The sequence below is a fragment of the Hyla sarda genome, chromosome 5 (genome assembly GCF_029499605.1).
Source record: "Hyla sarda isolate aHylSar1 chromosome 5, aHylSar1.hap1, whole genome shotgun sequence".
Taxonomy (NCBI): Eukaryota; Metazoa; Chordata; class Amphibia; order Anura; family Hylidae; genus Hyla; species Hyla sarda.
In genome coordinates this window covers 171,364,813-171,384,390 of record NC_079193.1, presented here as the reverse complement: position 1 = coordinate 171,384,390, position 19,578 = coordinate 171,364,813, and the positions used below count along the sequence as shown (strand labels likewise).

At 41.2% G+C, this 19,578-nt stretch overlaps 1 protein-coding gene across 2 annotated transcripts in view; it reads left to right on the top strand.

Moving 5' to 3' along the window:
* COL15A1 (collagen type XV alpha 1 chain) overlaps nucleotides 1-12,144 on the top strand; it is a 369,611-nt gene extending 357,467 nt beyond the window's left edge. For both annotated transcript variants that reach the window (XM_056520745.1, XM_056520744.1), the window contains 3 exons: nucleotides 2,403-2,588; nucleotides 5,113-5,228; nucleotides 11,080-12,144. In XM_056520745.1, coding sequence (XP_056376720.1) covers nucleotides 2,403-2,588; nucleotides 5,113-5,228; nucleotides 11,080-11,293 — 516 coding nt within the window. In that variant the 3' untranslated portion in view covers nucleotides 11,294-12,144. The remainder of the gene's footprint in view (nucleotides 1-2,402; nucleotides 2,589-5,112; nucleotides 5,229-11,079) is intronic.
* The last annotated feature ends 7,434 nt before the right edge of the window (nucleotides 12,145-19,578 follow it).

Sequence of the window (19,578 nt, the reverse complement as noted above, 5' to 3'; positions counted from 1 at the left end):
CTGCCCCATACACGGAAAAATAAAAAAGTTATAGGGGTCAGAAGATGACAATTTTAAACGTACTAATTTTCCTGCATGTAGTTATGATTTTTTCCAGAAGTCCGACAAAATCAAACCTATATAAGTAGGGTATCATTTTAATCGTATGGACCTACAGAATACATATCAGGTGTCATTTTTACCAAAAAATTTACTACGTAGAAACGGAAGCCCCCAAAAGTTACAAAACAGCGTTTTTTTCAATTTTGTCGCACAATTATTTTTTTTCCCGCTTCACCATAGATTTTTGGGCAAAATGACTGACGTCATTACAAAGTAGAATTGGTGGCGCAAAAAATAAGCCATCATATGGATTTTTAGCTGTAAATTTGAAAGAGTTATGATTTTTTAAAGGCAAGGAGCAAAAAACGAAAATGCAAAAACGGAAAAACCTCCGGTCCTTAAGGGGTTAATGGCGCGTCCCTAGCTGTTCATAACAGCCAAGACCCATGGTCTATGTACCAAGCACAGCTCCTGTCCTTGGTTCATCGTACTATAGAGACTCAGGACATGTTTACGTCCTGGTGCGCCAAGTACCAGGTAGCCAGGATGTATAGGTATGTCCTGCATCTTCTATAGGTTAAAGAGGACCTGTTGTCAAAACAAAAATATGTTTTAGTATGAGTAGACAGGTTTGGAAGCCCTGAAAACGTACCTTTTTGCAGTATGTTGGTTGAGAAGTCTGTCAGGTGGGCATCTCCAGTCCACAAACAGCTGAGCTGAAAATTGAAGGCTGCAAGGGGGCAGCGGCTCTGGGCGGCAGCCCAGTGCTCTCCCAGGACTGAACTTCTCTGCGCCCAAGCCAGACTGAGCCACGGCACAGCAAATAGCGGGGAAAGGAGCGCTGTAGCTCTGTCAATCAGATGACGGGATGCACCGGACCGTACGCCACTCCTGCAACATTGCATGTAATATGTGTGCCCCCTGTCCCAGTAAACCCAACAACACACAGTATATTTTAATTAGATCACCGCCCCTCTGACAGACTTCTCAGTCAGTCAGATGTTTTGGGAATGGGGGCCCAATCAGCACACCATAAATAGGTATGTGTTTAGGGCCACACAATCTATCTATTCACACTATAAAAACACAAGCCCTCTTTAATAACATTACAACTGACAACATGTGAATTCAGAATCTATATACATATATATATATATATATATATATAAAACTCAACGTGTGTGTGTATGTTCCCTAAAAACTTTCAAACGTCTAAAGATATTAACATGAAACTTGACACACATTGGCTTATGTTTAAAGTCCCATGCAAGTCAATGGGAAATATATGTTACTGCATAACTTCCAAACGGCTGGAGATTTTTCAATAATACTTGGTCACATGTTACTTATATGTCCACTTAAAATATAGGATAGTTCATTTAACCCTTAACTACCCCCATTTGTGAGGGTCAGGGTTTTTGTTTAAAGTCCCATGCAAATTAATGGGAAATGTATGTTCCCATATAATTTCTGTACGGCTGGAGATATTACAATACCTGGTCACACGTTACGGGTTGGGATGGGAGGTCGGGATGGGCGGTCAGGATAGGAGGACGGGATAGGAGGACGGGATAGGAGGTCGGGATAGGAGGACGGGATAGGAGGTCGAGATAGGAGGACGGGATAGGAAGTCAAGATAGGAGGTCAAGAAATGAGGACGGGAAAGGAGGTCGGGATAGGAGGATGGGATAGGAGGTCGGGAAAGGAGGTCGGGATAGGAGGTCGAGATAGGAGGACGGGAAAGGAGGACGGGATAGGAGGTCAGGATAGGAGGTTGGCATAGGAGGACGGGATAGGAGGTTGAGGTAGGAGCTCGAGATTGGAGGACGGGATAGGAGGTCGGGATAGGAGGACGGGATAGGAGGTTGAGATAGGTGGTCGAGATAGTAGGATGGGATAGGAGATCGGGACAGGAGGTTGGGATAGGAGGTCAGGACAGGAGGTCGGGACAAGAGGTCGAGATAGGAGGACGGGATAGGAGGTTGGATGTGGGGTTGGGATATGACAACAATATATGAGGACTGCATATGAAGTCAAAAGCTTCCTCCTTTGTTTATTTTCCTCCCCAACAAGGATTAGGAAGGAAAAACCGGGCAACGCCAGGTACTCAGCTAGTTAATAATAAAAGGTTTGCTTCTTGTGAAATACAATAAAACTCCCATTTACTTTCATAGATAATAAGTGTTCTTTTTTTCTAAACTCAAGTATTTTGTAGCAAAATAAACAATTGTATATGAGAAATTACATTTTATTTTCAAAGTTTTACATTTTGTACCAAAAAAGAAGAGCATATTTATTCATTTAGATTCTAGGTTGGTTTGTATAATGTATAATTCAACAATGTATAATTCTCCTCTTAGCTGCACCTTGTGGCCTTGAACTCTCCCTATGCTGGTGACGTGCGGGCTGACTTACAGTGCTTTCAGCAGGCTCGAGAAGTTGGTTTGACATCCACCTACCGAGCTTTTCTCTCTTCACATCTCCAAGATCTTCACAGTATAGTGAGAAGAACAGATAGATTCAACCTCCCTATTGTCAATTTAAAGGTAAGAAGAATATCTTTACATCCAAACTGCTATACCAGGTGCCGAGTAAAATAACACATAAAATAAATGAATGAATTAAATAAAGTGTATTAGTTTAAGTGTATGTGACCGCTGATACTAGTGATTGGCCAGTGAGTCCCATGCAGAGTGTACAGGAACATCATTAAAGGGTTACTCTGCCCCTGGACATCTTATCCCCTATTCAAAGAATAGGGGATAAGATGTGTGATCTCAGGCTGGCACCCCAGCATTCTGAACATTTTTGTTAAGAATGCTGGGTTTGGGCGGTCATGGTCATGATGTCACACCACGCTTCCTTCGTTCATGTCTATGGAAGGGGGGCGTGAAGGCTGTGGTTGCTCACTAGTGTTGAGCGGCATAGGCCATATTCGAATTTGCGAATATTCGCGAATATATGGACGAATATTCGTCATATATCCGCGAATATTCGCATATTCGTAATACCCTCGTTTTATTTTCGCACGTGCGAAAATTAGCATATGCGAAAATTAACATAATCATAAATGCGCATATGCGAAAATGTGCATATGCTAATTTTCGCATATACGAAAATTCACACACCAGTCTCACACAGTAGTATTAGAGCCTTCTTTACACCACACAAGCTGGAAGCAGAGAGGGATGATCACTGTGATGTGTACTGTGGAAAAAAAAAAAAATAACGAATATTCGTAATTACGAATATATAGCGCTATATTCGCGAATATTCGCGAATTCGCGAATATGCGATATTCGCGAATAAAATTCGTATTGCGAATATTCGCGAGCAACACTATTGCTCACCACACCCCCTACCATTGACATGAATGGAGGGGGCATGGCGTGACGTCACAACCACAGTCGCCTGGACCCAACGTTTTGAACAAAAATGATTAGTATGCCAGGGTGCCGCCCGAAGATTGCGGGGAGGTCCTGGTGGCCTTGATGGTCGAAATGTGTCAAGCATCTTAAAGGGGTACTCCGATGGAAGACAATTTTTTTTAAATCAACTGGTGCCAGAAATTTAAACTGTAAATTACTTCTATTAAAAATCCTTAATCCTTTCAGCTGCTGTATGTTCCAGAGGAAGTTCTTTTCTTTTTGAATTTCTTTTCTGTCTGACCACAGTGCTCTCTGCTGACACCTCTATCCATGTCAGGAACTATCCAGAGTACAAGCAAATTCCCATAGCAAACCTATCCTTCTCTGGACTGTTCCTGATATGGACAAAGGTGTCAGCAGAGAGCACTGTGGTCAGACTTAAAAGAACTCCAGAAAGAAATACAACTCCCTGTGGAGCATACAGCAGCTGATAAGTACTGGAAGGTTTAAATGGTCACTGTCATATATAAAAAAACTATTTATATGTCATACATCTTGGCAAAACAATAGTTTTTCTAATATACTTCTTTAAAAATAATCACATTTTATTAAAGAAAACTGCCTTTGAAAATCCCACCACTAGGGGTCCCCATACCTCTTGGGACACTGATGAGTCCCACAGCAGCATGGGTGTGTCCATGGGTCATGGACATGAGATGGCTGATTGACAAGGCTGCAGGAGGAACACAGCCTGCAGCAACACTGCTGTAACACAGTTTTACCAAAGACTCCAGCTGTCCAAGAGATGGACACGCCCCCTCAGTTTGACAAGAAAAGACAAAAGAGTTTGAGCAGCTGTAATTTTTTAGGGAAATATGGTTGATAGAAACATAAAAACATGTACATGATCAGGATGAGGTACTGAGTAACATATAACAGTTTTGTTTTGTTGTGGGATCTGACAGGTACGCTTTAAGATTTTTAAATAGAAGTAATTTACAAATCTGTATAACGTTCTGGCACCAGTTTTCCACTGGAGTACCCCTTTAAATGTGTTCTCAAGCAAGACAAAACAAAAATGCACCAGCTCACCATGTGCAGAGGCAACTTTATAGCAGGAGCCCAGAAGAAGACGCCGAGCCATCCTCAGTCCAGCTAAGTGTAATCCAATAGAGCAGTGGTCTTCAACCTGCGGACCTCCAGATGTTTCAAAGCTACAACTCCCAGCATGCCCGGACAGCCGATGGCTGTCCGGGCATGCTGGTAGTTGTAGTTTTGCAACATCTGGAGGTCCGCAGGTTGAAGACCACTGCAATAGAGGGTATTCCAGCTCCACAAGGTACATCTTAATTGTGTTCTACCTTACTGGAAACATCCTTTTAACTTGAAGAAATGTAGAGAGTTGGTGTTTTACTATAAGATCTGTGCTAGATCCTTTCTTTCTTTGTATTAGATAGATGATGCAGCAAACCCCAGTAAACATGTGGTTTTGCTGTTTGTCATACTATCACATTTTCAAGTAAAATCTAAAAGCTTACAGTAGAACCAGCTATAATGGCATTTTAAAAAGAAATTCTATATTTTGGTATATTGCAGTGCTAAAACAAGGATATTTCAACCTAGAATGCATTATTTGTATTGTTGCTTCCTGTTTAATGGAGCATATTGTTATAAGGTTAAAAATAATGTTTTATTCTGTTAGGGTGAAGTCCTTTTTGAAAACTGGGAATCTATATTTACTGGAAATGGAGGGCATTTTAATGCTCAAATTCCGATCTATTCTTTTGATGGAAGAAATGTTTTGACAGATTCAACCTGGTAGGTTTGACAATTTACTGTCCATTTAAATAATGGAAACATTTAACTGTGACCGTTTTTTTTTCACATGCTCTTCTACTTACACCAATCTAGTCCTGCTGCTGTACATGCGTATGAAAATATAGCTAGCTGTTATTGCTTACATGGCTTATTCTACATCATGCAAATGGAACAGGCTTATTCAACGTGGAGAGAAACACATGTTTATACATTTGTCTTAACCCGTTCAGGACCCATGACGTAATGTTACGTCCCCACACCCTGGGTCTTAAGGACCCATCATGGGCAGTTCCGGTCCCCGCCGGGTGGAGATCGGACCGGGATGCCTGCTGAAATCATTCAGCAGGCATCCCGTGCAAATGCCCAGGGGGGTCATCAGACCCCCCCCCCCATGTCGGCGGTCTATAGTGACCCCGTGACCCGGAATGTAAGGGGGATCACCGGTGTCTAAGACAACCAGGATCCCCCTGAAGCGATAGGAGTGAGGTGGCACGGGTGCCACCCCTCCTATCCCTGCTATTGGTGGTCTAGACGTGACCACCAATAGCAGATCGGGGGCAGGGGTTAACTTTTGTTTTCCCCGTCCTGCCCTCCCACAATAGGCGGGGCAGGACGGGGAAACGACAGGGACCGGCGCCGAAGATTCACTTACCGATCCGGGCGGGCGACGGAGGCTGCAGGCGACGGAGATCGGCGGGCGGCGATGACGTGCGGCTGGATCCGACAGAAGCTGGTGAGTTGCCTAGCAACATCTAAAGGGTACAGTTTGAGACCATTATACAGTGGTCTCTAACTGTAGCCCTCCAGATGTTGCAAAACTACAACTCCCAGCAAGCCCAGACAGCTTTTTGGGCATGCTGGAATATGTAGTTTTGCAACAGCTGGAGGACCACAGTTTGAGACCACTATATAGTGGTCCCTAAACTGTAGCCCTCCAGATCTTGCAAAACTACAATTCCTAGCATGCCCAAACAACTGTTTGCTGTCAGGGCATGCTGGGAATTGTAGTTTTGCAACAGCTGGAGGACCACAGTTTGGAGATGACTTTGCAAAGTTCCCTAAAACTGCAGCCCTCCAGATGTTGTAAAACTGTAAATCCCAGCATGTCCAAACAGCAATCAGCTGTCTCGGCATGCTGGGAGTTGTAGTTGCGTACCTCCAGCTATTGCATAACTACATCTCCCAGCATGCCCTTCGGCGATCAGTACATGCTGGGAGTTGTAGTTTTGCAACAGCTGGAGGCAGACAGGTTGGAAAATACTGAGTTAGGCAACAGAACCTAACTGAAGGTTTTCCAACCAGTGTGTCTCCAGCTGTTGCAAAAGTACAACTCCCAGCATGCACGGCCTGTCAGTACATGCTGGGAGTTTTGAAACAGCTGGAGGTTTGCCCCCCCCCCCCCCCCCCCATGTGAACGTACAGGGTACATTCACACGGGCAGGCTAGCAGTAAGTTTTCTGCTTCAAGTTTGGGCTGCGGCAAATTTTTCGCCGCAGCTCAAACTCCTAGCGGGAAACTCACTGTAACAAGTCAGTGCGAATGTACCCTAAAAACACTACACTAACACATAATAAAGAGTGAAACACGACATATACACCCCTTACACTGCCCCCCCCCCAATAAAAATGAAAACCGTATTGTATGGCAGTGTTTCCAAAACGGAGCCTCCAGCTGTTGCAAAACAACAACTCCCAGCATTTCCGGACAGCCACTGACTGTCCAGGCATGCTGGGAATTTAGCAAAAGCTGGAGGCACCCTGTTTGGGAATCACTGGCGTTGAATACCCCTATGTCCACCCCTATGCAATCCCTAATTTAGTCCTCAAATGTGCATGGTACTCTCTCACTTTGGAGCCCTGTTGTATTTCAAGGAAACAGTTTAGGGCCACATATGGGGTATCTCCATACTCGGGAGAAATTGCACTACAAATTTTAGGGGGCTTTTTCTTCTTTTACCCCTTATGAAAAGGAAAAGTTGGGGCTACACCAGCTTGTTAGTGTAAAAAAAATAAAAAAAATGTACACTAACATGCTGGTGTTGCCCTATACTTTTTATTTTCACAAGCATTAAAAGGAAAAAAAGACCCCCAAAAATTGTAACGCAATTATTCCTGAGTACAGAAATACCCCATATGTGGGCGTAAAATGCTTTGCGGGCGCACAACAAGGCTCAGGAGTGAGAGCGCACTATGTACATTTGAGGCCTAAATTGGTGATTTGCACAGGGGTGGCTGATTTTACAGCAGATCTGACATAAACGCAAAAAAATAAATACCCACATGTGATCCCATTTTGGAAACTACACCCCTCACGTAATGTAATAAGGGGTACAGTGAGCATTTACGCCCCACAGGTGTCTGACAGATTTTTGGAACAGTGGTCTGTGAAAATGAAAAATTTAATTTTTCATTTGCACAGCCCACTGTTCCAAAAATCTGTCAAACGCCAGTGGGGTGTAAATACTCACTGCACCGCTTATTAAATTCTGTGAGGGGTGTAGTTTCCAAAATGGGGTCACATGTGGGGGGTCCACTGTTCTGGAGCCACGGGGGGCTTTGTAAACGCACATGGCGTTCCATTCCAAAAAAAATTTCCCAAAAGCTCAATGGCGCTCCTTCTCTTCTGAGCATTGTAGTGCACCAGCAGAGCACTTGACGTCCACACATGGGGTATTTCCATACTCAGAAGAGATGGGGTTACAAATTTTGGGGGGTCTTTTAACCCTTGCAAAAATGTGAAATTTGGGGGGAAGCACACATTTTAGTGAAAAACAAATTATTTTTTTTATATATGCAAAAGTCGTGAAACCCCTGTGGGGTATTAAGGCTCACTTTATTCCGTGTTACGTTCCTCAAGGGGTCTATTTTCCAAAATGGTATGGCATGTGTTCTTTTTTGCTGTTCTGGCACCATAGGGGCTTCCTAAATGCGACATGCCCCCCCGAGCAAAATTTGCTCTCAAAAAGCCAAATATGACTCCTTCTCTTCTGAGCATTGTAGTTCGCCCGTAGTGCACTTCAGGTCAACTTATGGGGTACCTCCATACTCAGAAGAGATGGGGTTACAAATGTTGTGGGGTATTTTCTGCTATTAACCCTTGCAAAAATGTGAAATTTGGGAGGAAACACACATTTTAGAGAATTTTTTTTTATTTTTTTTACATATGCAAAAGTCGTGAAACCCCTGTGGGGTATTAAGGCTCACTTAATTCCTTGTTACGTTCCTCAAGGGGTCTATTTTCCAAAATGGTATGGCATGTGTTTTTTTTTTTGCTGTTCTGGCACCATAGGGGCTTCCTAAAGGCAACATGCCCCCCAAAAACCATTTCAGAAAAACGTACTCTCCAAAATCCCCTTGTCGCTCCTTCGCTTCTGAGCCCTCTACTGCGCCTGCCGAACAATTTACATAGACATATGAGGTATGTGCTTAATCGAGAGAAATTGGGCTACAAACATAAGTATAAATTTTCTCCTTTTACCCCTTGTAAAAATTCAAAAATTGGGTCTACAAGAACATGCGAGTGTAAAAAATGAAGATTGTGAGTTAGAAAATTTTGTGAAAAATTGGAAAATTGCTGCTGAACTTTGAAGCCCTCTGGTGTCTTCCAAAAGTAAAAACACCTCAATTTTATGATGCAAACATAAAGTAGACATATTGTATATGTGAATCAAAATATCCATTTTCCTTACAAGCAGAGAGCTTCAAAGTTCGAAAAATGCAAAATTTTCACATTTTTCATCAAATTTTGGGATTCTTCACCAAGAAAGGATGCAAGTTACCACAAAATTTTACCACTATGTTAAAGTAGAATATGTCACGAAAAAACAATCTCGGAATCAGAATGAAAACTAAAAGCATTCCAGAGTTATTAATGTTTAAAGTGACAGTGGTCGGATGTTCAAAAAATGGCCGGATCCTTAAGAGGTTAAAAAAACAGTATTTTAAAGCCACTATGTATTTGCCTGAAACCAAAATTGTATGGTTTTGCCTAAAACAACCAATCAGAGCTCAGGTGTCATTTTACCAGAGCTCATTAACATATAAAAGCTGAACTGTTATTGGTTGCTATGGCGTACTTGTATGTCATGCGAACCCATCAGGGACTATGATGGAGCTGAGCCCACATCACAGACGGCGGGTTCCTACTTCTATTAGCAGCCAAAACTCACTGTTAAAGGGGTACTCCCGTGGAAAACTTTTTTTTTTTTTTTTTTTTTAAATCAACTGGTGCCAGAAAGTTAAACAGATTTGTAAATTACTTCTATTAAAAAATCTTAATCCTTCAAGTACTTAGGGGCTGTATACTACAGAGGAAATGCTTTACTTTTTAGATTTTTCTGATGTCATGACCACAGTGCTCTCTGCTTCCCTCTGCTGTCCATTTTAGGAACTGTCCTGAGCAGCATATGTTTGCTATGGGGATTTTCTCCTGCTCTGGACAGTTCCTAAAATGGACAGCAGAGGTCAGCAGAGAGCACTGTGGCCATGACATCAGAGAAAAATAAAAAGTAAAGCATTTCCTCTGTAGTATATAGCCCCTAAAAAGTACTGGAAGAATTAAGATTTTTTAATGGAAGTAATTTACAAATCTGTTTAACTTTCTGGCACCAGTTGATTAAAAAAAAAAAAAGTTTTCCACGGGAGTACCCCTTTAAGGACATACATCAGTGATCACAGTGAAGTCCATAATTTAACGCTTAAAATTCTACAATTAATAGCAATGTCGGCATTTAAAAGGACAAATGACAGATGCTGGGGGTTTCAGGTGACTTCTTAGCACATGCGTAAAGCGATCACAGGGTGCAGATAGGTTCAAAAAAAGTGTACCCATATAAACTATAGCTCACAGTACAAAAAAATGACAGAAAAGTAAAAATAAAAAAGTTATAGGGGTCAAATTTGGATGATTTTAAGCACATTTCCTTTAAAAAAAAAGAAAAAGTAAAAAAAAAAAAGTAGAAAAATTAAATAAAACCTATATAAATTGAGTATCACCGTAATCAAATAATATAGTATAAGAAAAAAATTGGTTGTCCTAAAAGTAATTTTTTTTTCCAGAAATGGTACTACTCTTATGCATGTTCAGATATTGACATTGTAACTCATCCCCATTCAAATGATTGGAACCGAGATGCAATCCCAAACACAACCCATGGACAAAACCTGGACAATCCCTTTTACAACTAGAGGTCTGAGGCAGCCAAATCCCTATTGAGATGTGAAACCTGACTGTGTAATGTTTCTGACTTTGCTTTTTCTGCAAAAAGGGTGCCAATGTTCATCTCATATTACCATTTTTAGCATCATTAACTCCGCTCCTAGACATCTTATCCCCTATCCAAAGGATAGGGGATAAGATGTCTGATTGCATGGGTCCCACTGCTGATAACCCCCGCGATCTTCCTGCTGCACCTGGCATTCGTTTAGAGCGGCGGGTGCAGTGCCGGAGGCTCGTGATGTCACGGCTACGCCCCCTCAATGCAAGTCTATGTGAGGGGGCATGACGGGCGTCATGCCCCCTCCCATAGACTTGCATTGAGGGGGCATGGCCTTGACGTCACGAGCGGGGCCTGACCGTGATGTCACAAGCCTCTGCCCCGCATCGCCAGTCATTCGGCACGAAGTTAACTCTCTGTGCACCGGATGTCTGGGGTGCTGCAGCCGAGTTCTCAGGGGTCCCCAGCGGCGGGACCCCTGTGATCAGACATCTTATCCTCTATCCTTTGGATAGGGGATAAGATGTCTAGGGCCAGGGTACCCCTTTAAGTATTTTACACCTTGTAAACCAGGATTAGGATAACATTTTGACACAGGACTTCAGATATATTAATTCTTTATTTTACTTTTAACAGGCCTCAAAAAATACTGTGGCACGGCTCAAGTCAGAATGGCATTCGACTGGTCCACAACTACTGTGAGGCGTGGAGAACAGCAGACATGGCAGTCAGTGGGCAGGCGTCTTCACTTCGGAGTGGAAAGCTCTTAGATCAGAAAACATACAGCTGCTCTAATAAATTTATTGTGCTATGTATCGAGAACAGCCATAATGTGGATGTGAGGAAATAATAAATACTAACAGAAGGAAAAAGAAAGAAGAAGACACTGAAATACCCAATGTATATATTGAACGTTTTAACAGATTGCACACTCTTATAGCCAAAGAAAACATACCTCATTTATTGTATACAGAATTGTGGTGGAAAGCAGATTCCAGTCTGTATTATGGTGCTACATTTACGAAGGAAGCTTAGAGTGATAGCAGATCAGGTAATGGTTTTTTTTTTGCCATGGGCTGGAAAGCTATATAGCCCAATACACTGCAATTTAATTCCTAAGTATTCAAGTGAGGGTGACGTTTTCTTCCAACAATGTATGAATGTACAATTAAAAAGAAAGAAGCATAAAAGAGGGTGCAAAACAAATTGTTACAAATACTCATTGAACTGCATGTCTTTAGATTTCATACCTTCATCACAATATATAATACTGGTAAGCCCTACAGTGCACTATAAAATACGAGAGTTGGAGTGAGAAGTTTGAGCGTTTACAAAGTTGCTATGGAACAAATAAGAAGCTATCTACAGGATAAATATGCAGTACTAAAGTATTAACATGACAGCTATGGTAATTTACTTTATGATACACATTTGTGTTGTCAGTTGTTTTGAGTCTTTTTCATGGAGTTTGGTATTTTGAAAAGCAAGAATAATGCATTTTACAGCAATATTTATTGCATCATAAATACCAAACCCCTAAGGAGAACCTAACAGACTCAATTATGGGATCTGTTAGTAAATAAGATATTACTAAGCTGTCATGCAAGGCTCTGTTACAAATGGAAGCCACAATGTTAATGTAAACAAACCTATTATGATAACTAGAGATGAGGGAACTTACAGTAAATTCAATTCGTCACGAACTTCTCGGCTCGGCAGTTGCTGACTTATCCTGCATAAAATAGTTCAGCTTTCAGGTGCTCCGGTGGGCTGGAGACTCTTTCCTAGGACTGTATCCACCTTTTCCAGCCCACCGGAGCACCTGAAAGCTGAACTAATTTATGCAGGATAAGTCATCAACTGCCGAGCCGAGAAGTTCATGACTAATAGAATTTACTGTAAGTTCGCTCATCTCTAATGACAACTTCCACAGATACGGTATGTGACTTGCTAAATGTAGCTGTTACAGTAGGATTTGCTTTTGTATTTTTGTCTTATTTTCCCTGGCAACATTGTAATCTGATCGTGGTATTGTAAATATATACCATAGGACGAAGTATATCCATCTATTCACACATCATCATATAAACAAACAGAAAAATATATATATAGATGTCTTCTTGCCACTGTCCCGACAACAGGCTGAATCTATAGTATCCGAATAGAAAAGGATTTTCCTACGGCACTATGGATGGGTAGGATCACCGGTCCCTGGTTTAGGAAAGTGCTTTGCGGGTGCAATGACAGTGGTGCTCTGGTTTTAAAGAGAGCGCAAAATATGTATAAGTGAAGGAAAGGAAAACCGTCCACTCACCTTGTTCGTCTTCTTTTATTTCATAAAATACTCACATACAGACATTAGGGAGAGGGAAGGAGCGGGGGGTACAAGCGACAACAAGCTCCGTTTCGCACTAAATGAAGTGCTTCTTCCGGCCATCGGCCGGAAGAAGCACTTCATTTAGTGCGAAACGGAGCTTGTTCCCGCTTGTACACCCCGCTCCTTCCCTCTCCCTTATCTCCCTTATATGAATCTATAGTATGTGTTTAGCAGAGTATTACCAGAACAATGAGTTGCCAGGAAGCAAAAGTATTGAAATCACTCAATACTTATTTAAATATAAGATATAAAGATTTTGTTGTATCCACTACTAAAGTATGTTGTAAGAATTAATAATAGATATATTTGGACCAAGTGAACAAAGTGTTCACCAACTTAATAATTTATTATATTTATCAGCTCTTGATCAAATTGGGCACATGTTTACAAATGTAGCGGAGTTTATTACCTACTTGTAAATGTATTGTCAGGAGCCACTGGGCTGTTTACATGGTAAAAGTGTCACTTTTCAGTTATCTTTGGTTCTGTTGGATGGTATCACATATTGTAACTCGTCACAGCTCCAGGTAAGGGTTCTAAGAAATGTGCAGATTTTAGAACAGCAGAAAGTGCTGACAGGGTGCGGAAGATTGTCCGGCATTGCCATCTCCTATTGCTGCTTGCCTTCTCCTTTATATGATTGTCAGCTTCTATGCTGTGCTGATCGAAAAATGCTGGGCACTTGGTGATCAACCATGCCCTGTTGGCACTTGTTGCTTATTTGTATATATGGAAAAAAAGCAGACTACTTGGCTCACAGGCAGAAGCTCGCAAATCTGAAGGGACATCGGTGAAGGTGTTTTTAACCCCTACCAGGTCCTGTTATTATTTACTTTACGTGAAACCATCCAATAGTTATTTCGTACACCCTAAAATAGAATCTAATGACCAAATAACTGAACACAGCTTCAAGTCATGTGCATCAAATACGTGCAGGATACTGTACATGTCAATATACCCTTAGGACATGGTCACATGGAGAACATCTGCCAAGTATTTTACACTGCGGATGCACCAGCAGCAGTCAGAAGAGGGACTGCAGAGCGAGCTCCTGGCTGCAGCCTGGTAGCTCTGTGTGTCTGCTCGTAGTGGCGTAGTGGCTCGTAGTTTTCTGCTGTAGAAATATGAGGCTACTAGTGGATAAATAGAGCTACCTGGCCTTTGCTAGGAGCTCGCTCTGCAAACCCACTGTGAATGCCGTCTGCACATATGCAGCATAAAATACGCTGAGGATGCTCCCTGTGTGACCCTCTGCCCTTAGGGTGTATTTACACTTACAGTATCCTGAGCATATTGGATGCACAGGATTTGAAGCTACAGATTTAATGCTGCAGAGTTCAATGGAAACTAAACAACTGAACACCATTTCAAACCCTGCGCATCAAATCTACGCAGGATACTGTACGTGTGAATAGACCCTTAAGCAGAATTATATGGTACTGCAGAGACTAGTTCTGCTGATGTATTTTTAAAGGAGTGTTCCAGTACAGGAAAAGTTATCCCCTATCCTAAAGATAGGAGATAAGTTTCAGATCATGGGGGGTTTGACCGCTGGGACTCCCACGATCTCCCGTATGGGGCTCCGGCTATCTGGCCACGTAGCGGGTCGACCACCACACGAAGCGGTGGCCGACACGCCCCCTTAATACAGCGCTATGGCAGAGCCGGAGATTGCCGAAGGCAGAGCTCCAGCTCTCCCATTGAGTTGTATTGAGAAGGCTTGTCAGCCGCTTCTTGTGGTGGTCGACAGCCCCCCCCCCCCCCCCCCTAGAATAGAGGATAAGTTTTCCTGTACTGGAGAACTCCTTTAAGCTCTACTGTCATCGGATACCCATCTATATATCATAAACATATGACATACTAAAAGGGTTTAAGCAAAAAATAAATAGTGTATTTCCTATTTATAATAATAAAAAAAATTCCTTTAGGATTCACTTTGAGTATTTCTTTGTTATGCTTATTTAATGGTTTCTATAGTCTTTCAATTTTATTGTATCAACAATCTTGTCTAGTTTGTACTGCACACTATGTTTTAGAGGGACCATAAACCTTCACGTACCTGATAAAAATGAACAGATAGATAGACATGCTTACAGGGTTTGTTAGTCTGTGAAATTATCCATATATTCCTGTAATAAAATCGTGTACTCACCTTCTACAGCCAGCTATTTTACAGCAAGTGGCAGAATGCTTTCACACTATAAAATTCATCCGTCTTAAAGATACTTTTAATGTTCCATTATGAAAACCCTTAAAATCATCCGTTATATGGCCATTAAAAAATCCTATACGGCCGTTAGAAAATCCCATTATAGTCTATGGGATTTTTACATTATTTTGTGGCGGGAGAAAGAACGGAAGAAATAGTGCATGCATTATTTCTCCCATTACTTTCTCCCGTCACAAAATAATGTCCGTTATTAATAACGGGCTATGACGGGTTAAAACAGATAATGTAAAAATCCCATAGACTATAATGGGATTTTGTAATGGTCGTTTAATGGCCGATTTTCAGGGTTTTCAAAACAGAACAGAGAATGTATAGTGTGAAAGATGCCTAAGGTGAATTGGTTGATCTACCCAAAAAATAGAGAATATTTAGTTTTATATTGAAAGGATATTTTGCATTAAGTGTTCGTTTACGCACAAAAGGGGGAGTTATCAAAACTGTGCCGAAGAAAAGTGGTGCAGTTGCCCATAGAAATTAATCAAATTGCTTCTTTAATTTTTAAAAAAAGGCCTCTAAAAAATGAAAGAAGCAATCTGGTTGCTATGGGCAACTGCTCCTCTGCACTGGTTTTGATAAATCTTCTGCACAGTGTGCATGCTCTTCTATATTCTCTAAAGATGAAAAAGTACGTATATTAGTGAACCTTGATAAGTCTGCCTCAGTATGCCTGTCGACCTCTAACGAAACTTTATTCATTGCTCTCTTAAGGAGGACCTGTGGCAAACCTAAAAAAAAGTTGTTACATTTATTCAATAGCTTAGGGCGCCCTGATCACACACCTTTTAACCGTTTCTTTATGCACCCTCCCTTTCCCAATATATCAGGGTTTATAATTTGTCAGGAAATTGTCAGATGGGTGTAAACTTAATTTTAACCCCTTCCCAACCCATGGCATACATGTACGTCATAAGTCGGGTGAGCGGGCCAGCGTCATAACCGGGAGATGTCCACTGCTATCAGCTTCTGACATCTGCCGGTAATAACGGACATTGGAGATCACTCCAATGTCCGTCATTTAACTGGTTAAATACCGTGATCTATACAAATCACAGCATTTAAACATTAGGTTCCGCCATTACATTGCATGGGGAGCTATGGGTTGTTAGGGAAGCCTGAGGCCTTACCTCCCTTACTCTGTAATGCCTTTGGCATCCCCTAGCAATAGAGCACAGATTTCATGGATCAATGTAATGCAATAGCATTACAATAATCTACGTAAGCCATCTGAGGAAGGCTTACGTAGATCATGCATGGTGAATGGCATAAATGGAAAAAACAAAAAAATTCTAAACACCAAAATTGCAGATTTTTGGTTACATCACATCCCCCAAAAAATTTAATAAAAAGTGATTTAAAAAAAGCCAGAACCACACAAACCTGATACTGTTATAAACTACAGCTCTTGGCGCAGAAAACAAACCCTAACACAGCTTTTAGGGGTTATAGGTACAGGTATAGGAACATGGTAATGAACAAAAATTGTTCAAGTTTGGTATCATTGGAATCATACTGACCCAAAGAATAAAGAAAGCATGTCATATTTACCGTATTTAGAACTTCGGAAATATTATTACCCTACAAAATTGTGCAATTCCATATTTTTTTCAGTTTTGCCCTACATAAAAAAAAATCTGGCTTCGTACTACATTCTATGATAAAAAAAAAAAAAAAAAAAAAAATTATCAGTGGAAAATACAACTCGTGACGCAGAAAATAAGCCCTAACACAACTTTGTAAGTCGAGAAATAAAAATGTTATGGGTCTTAGTCTTAGAGGGTATTCATGAAGGGGTTAATACTGGGAGTGAATATTAGGTGATGAGTGTAATTATATAGTCAGGGTATGTAAATGTTTTACAATGAGGGGCATGTCAGTATAACCCCCCCCCCCCCCACACACACACACACACACACTCTGTATTATCCTGCCCATTACCTGATATTCACTCCCATTATTAAAATTAAGTTCATGCCCATCTGACTGATTTACTTAATTATTAGACAAGCCTACATATCTCGGGAAAAGGGGGGTATATCAAGCAATTCAACAGGTTTTAGCAAGCTATTTGAAGATCATGAAATCTCCTCTTTTTGGGTTGTCCGGGATTAGAAGCAGCCCCGTCTTGTCAATTCACTGGGTCTGGAATTGCAGCTGCAGTTGCAATTTTGTAAAGTTAAAGAGTATTGCCACCTAGAATGTAAAAATATAGAAGTCAGAAGGTAAAATGTATGTTGTGTCATTGCCTATTTCCCTTTTGTGCCTAATTTGTTACTAGCAAACAAATGTGTAGACAACAAAAGCTACTTGATATGTCTTACCAAACTCTCTGAATTTCTTGTTTTTTCAATGTGCCGATTTGCAAATAGAATTTTTTCTCCTAACATTTCACTGTGTTACTGTATTCAGGATATTATATACCAGAGAACAACGAAGCATTTCCACTGTCAATTAAAATAATATATTTTATTGATTCAAGATAAAAACATTACAAACAATTGTGCAAACGTGCCAGTATCCAAATACAATTCAATATTGCTGCCCGTGATATTGTAAACTCTTGAAAATACACTGTTGTATTTGTTAAAGGGGAGTAAGCAATGCATAGGGGACAGAGGTGATATTCACCAACACTTCACTGCACCATTAATACCCTATGCCACTATTTAAGGCCCCGTGGCCCCCAAAGATTAACTCACCCCACATGGGTTACATCACTCTATGCCATTGAAATCTCACCCATGGTATCACCGGTCCAGCCAACCCCAGTGTACGTTTCGTTAAGGAACTTTATCAAGGGATGCTATATTCCTATAGCATGAAATGAGGAATCTAGCATCCTTGATAAAGTTCCTTAACAAAACGTACGTCGTGGTTGGCTAGACCGGTGATACCATGGGTTAGTGTTCAATGGCATAGAGTGATGTAACCCATTTGGGGAGAGTTAACCCATGGTGCAGTGAAGTGTTGGTGAATATCACCTCTGTCCCCTATGCATTGCTTACTCCCCTTTAACAAATAGAACAGTGTATTTTCACGAGTTTACAATATCACCGGCAGCAATATTGGATTTTATTTGGATACTGGCACATTTGCACAATTGTTTGTAATGTTTTTATCTTGATTCAATATAATATATTATTTTAATTGACAGTGGTAATGCTTTGTTGTTCTCTGGTATATAAAATATAGTAAGCTACACTGTGATATACAGCAGTGACCAAAGGCCCCACATACAATTATGGTGATAGAGAATAGGTTAAGGCTGGGTTCACACCACGTTTTGTTAAATACGGCTCCCGTATACGGCTGGGAGGAGGGGGGTGGGGCTTAATCGCGGCGCCCGCACTCAGCCGTATTCGGGAACCGTATTTAATGTATGTCTATGAGCCGACCGGAGTGAACCGCAGCCACCGGTCGGCTTCGTTTTCGGCAGTATGCGGTTTCCCGACCGCAGGCAAAAACATGGGCGACCACGTTTTTGCCTGTGGTCGGGAAACCGCATACGCCCGAAAACGAAGCCGACCGGAGGCTGCGGTTCACTCCGGTCGGCTCATAGACATACATTAAATACGGTTCCCGAATACGGCTGAGTGCGGGCGCCGCAATTAAGCGCCGCCCCCCCTCCTCCCAGCCGTATACGGGAGCCGTATTTAACAAAACGTGGTGTGAACCCAGCCTAAGACAAAGGGGTCTATGTGAACTTTTGTTGATTATCTGTATTCAGGACATTGATGTAAATCAAATACAGACTTTTTGCACAAGATAACTGGGTACATAGTGGAGTGTAGGTTTTGTTGTGTTTTTTGCTGTTCCGACCATTTTTTCCATGGTATTTACTAATTTACTCCACTTTCGTAAACTTCATACATGCTTTAAAGTGTAGGGGTTTCTTCACAGAAAATTCACATCATTTTCAGAGTTGTGTTTAGAAAAGATGAGTAATTTTGGATGAAATGTAGGGAACACACACCTTTACCCGAAAACCACGCCCATTTTGTAGGTTTTTTTTTTCTCACTCTGAGTGATTATGATTCTGTCCATGCGACAGAATTTAGGTGCAAAACCCGACAAAAAGAGTAGGAATCCTCTTAGTAATATGGCCAATATGTATATAGTTTTGTATGGCTGAGAATTTTTTTTCTATTTGTGGTGTTGATACTAAGTTCTTTTTAGCATATTCATTAATAATGCATAGATTTATCAAGTATTAGCAGATAACCAGATTTCCTGTAGACCAGAAATGCCAGTACAGTAATGCAAACCAATCTACAGGTACATATGTTCCAGCGCAGGTGAAAATGTTCACTCATATGTATGTATGTTTTCCTATGTAAATATCAGCTATCTTTTTCATTAAATTGAAACCCGTTTCCATGATTTTCGGTTCTGTGTTGAGTGGATTTGATAGAAATTGTATTATCAATCAGCCTGTCACAATTTCTTTTTTTGCTGGACACTGCTCTCCCATATGCAGCAAAGCTTGAGTAATTCTGTATTATGTCCTATATCCATTCTTGTTGAATTTCAA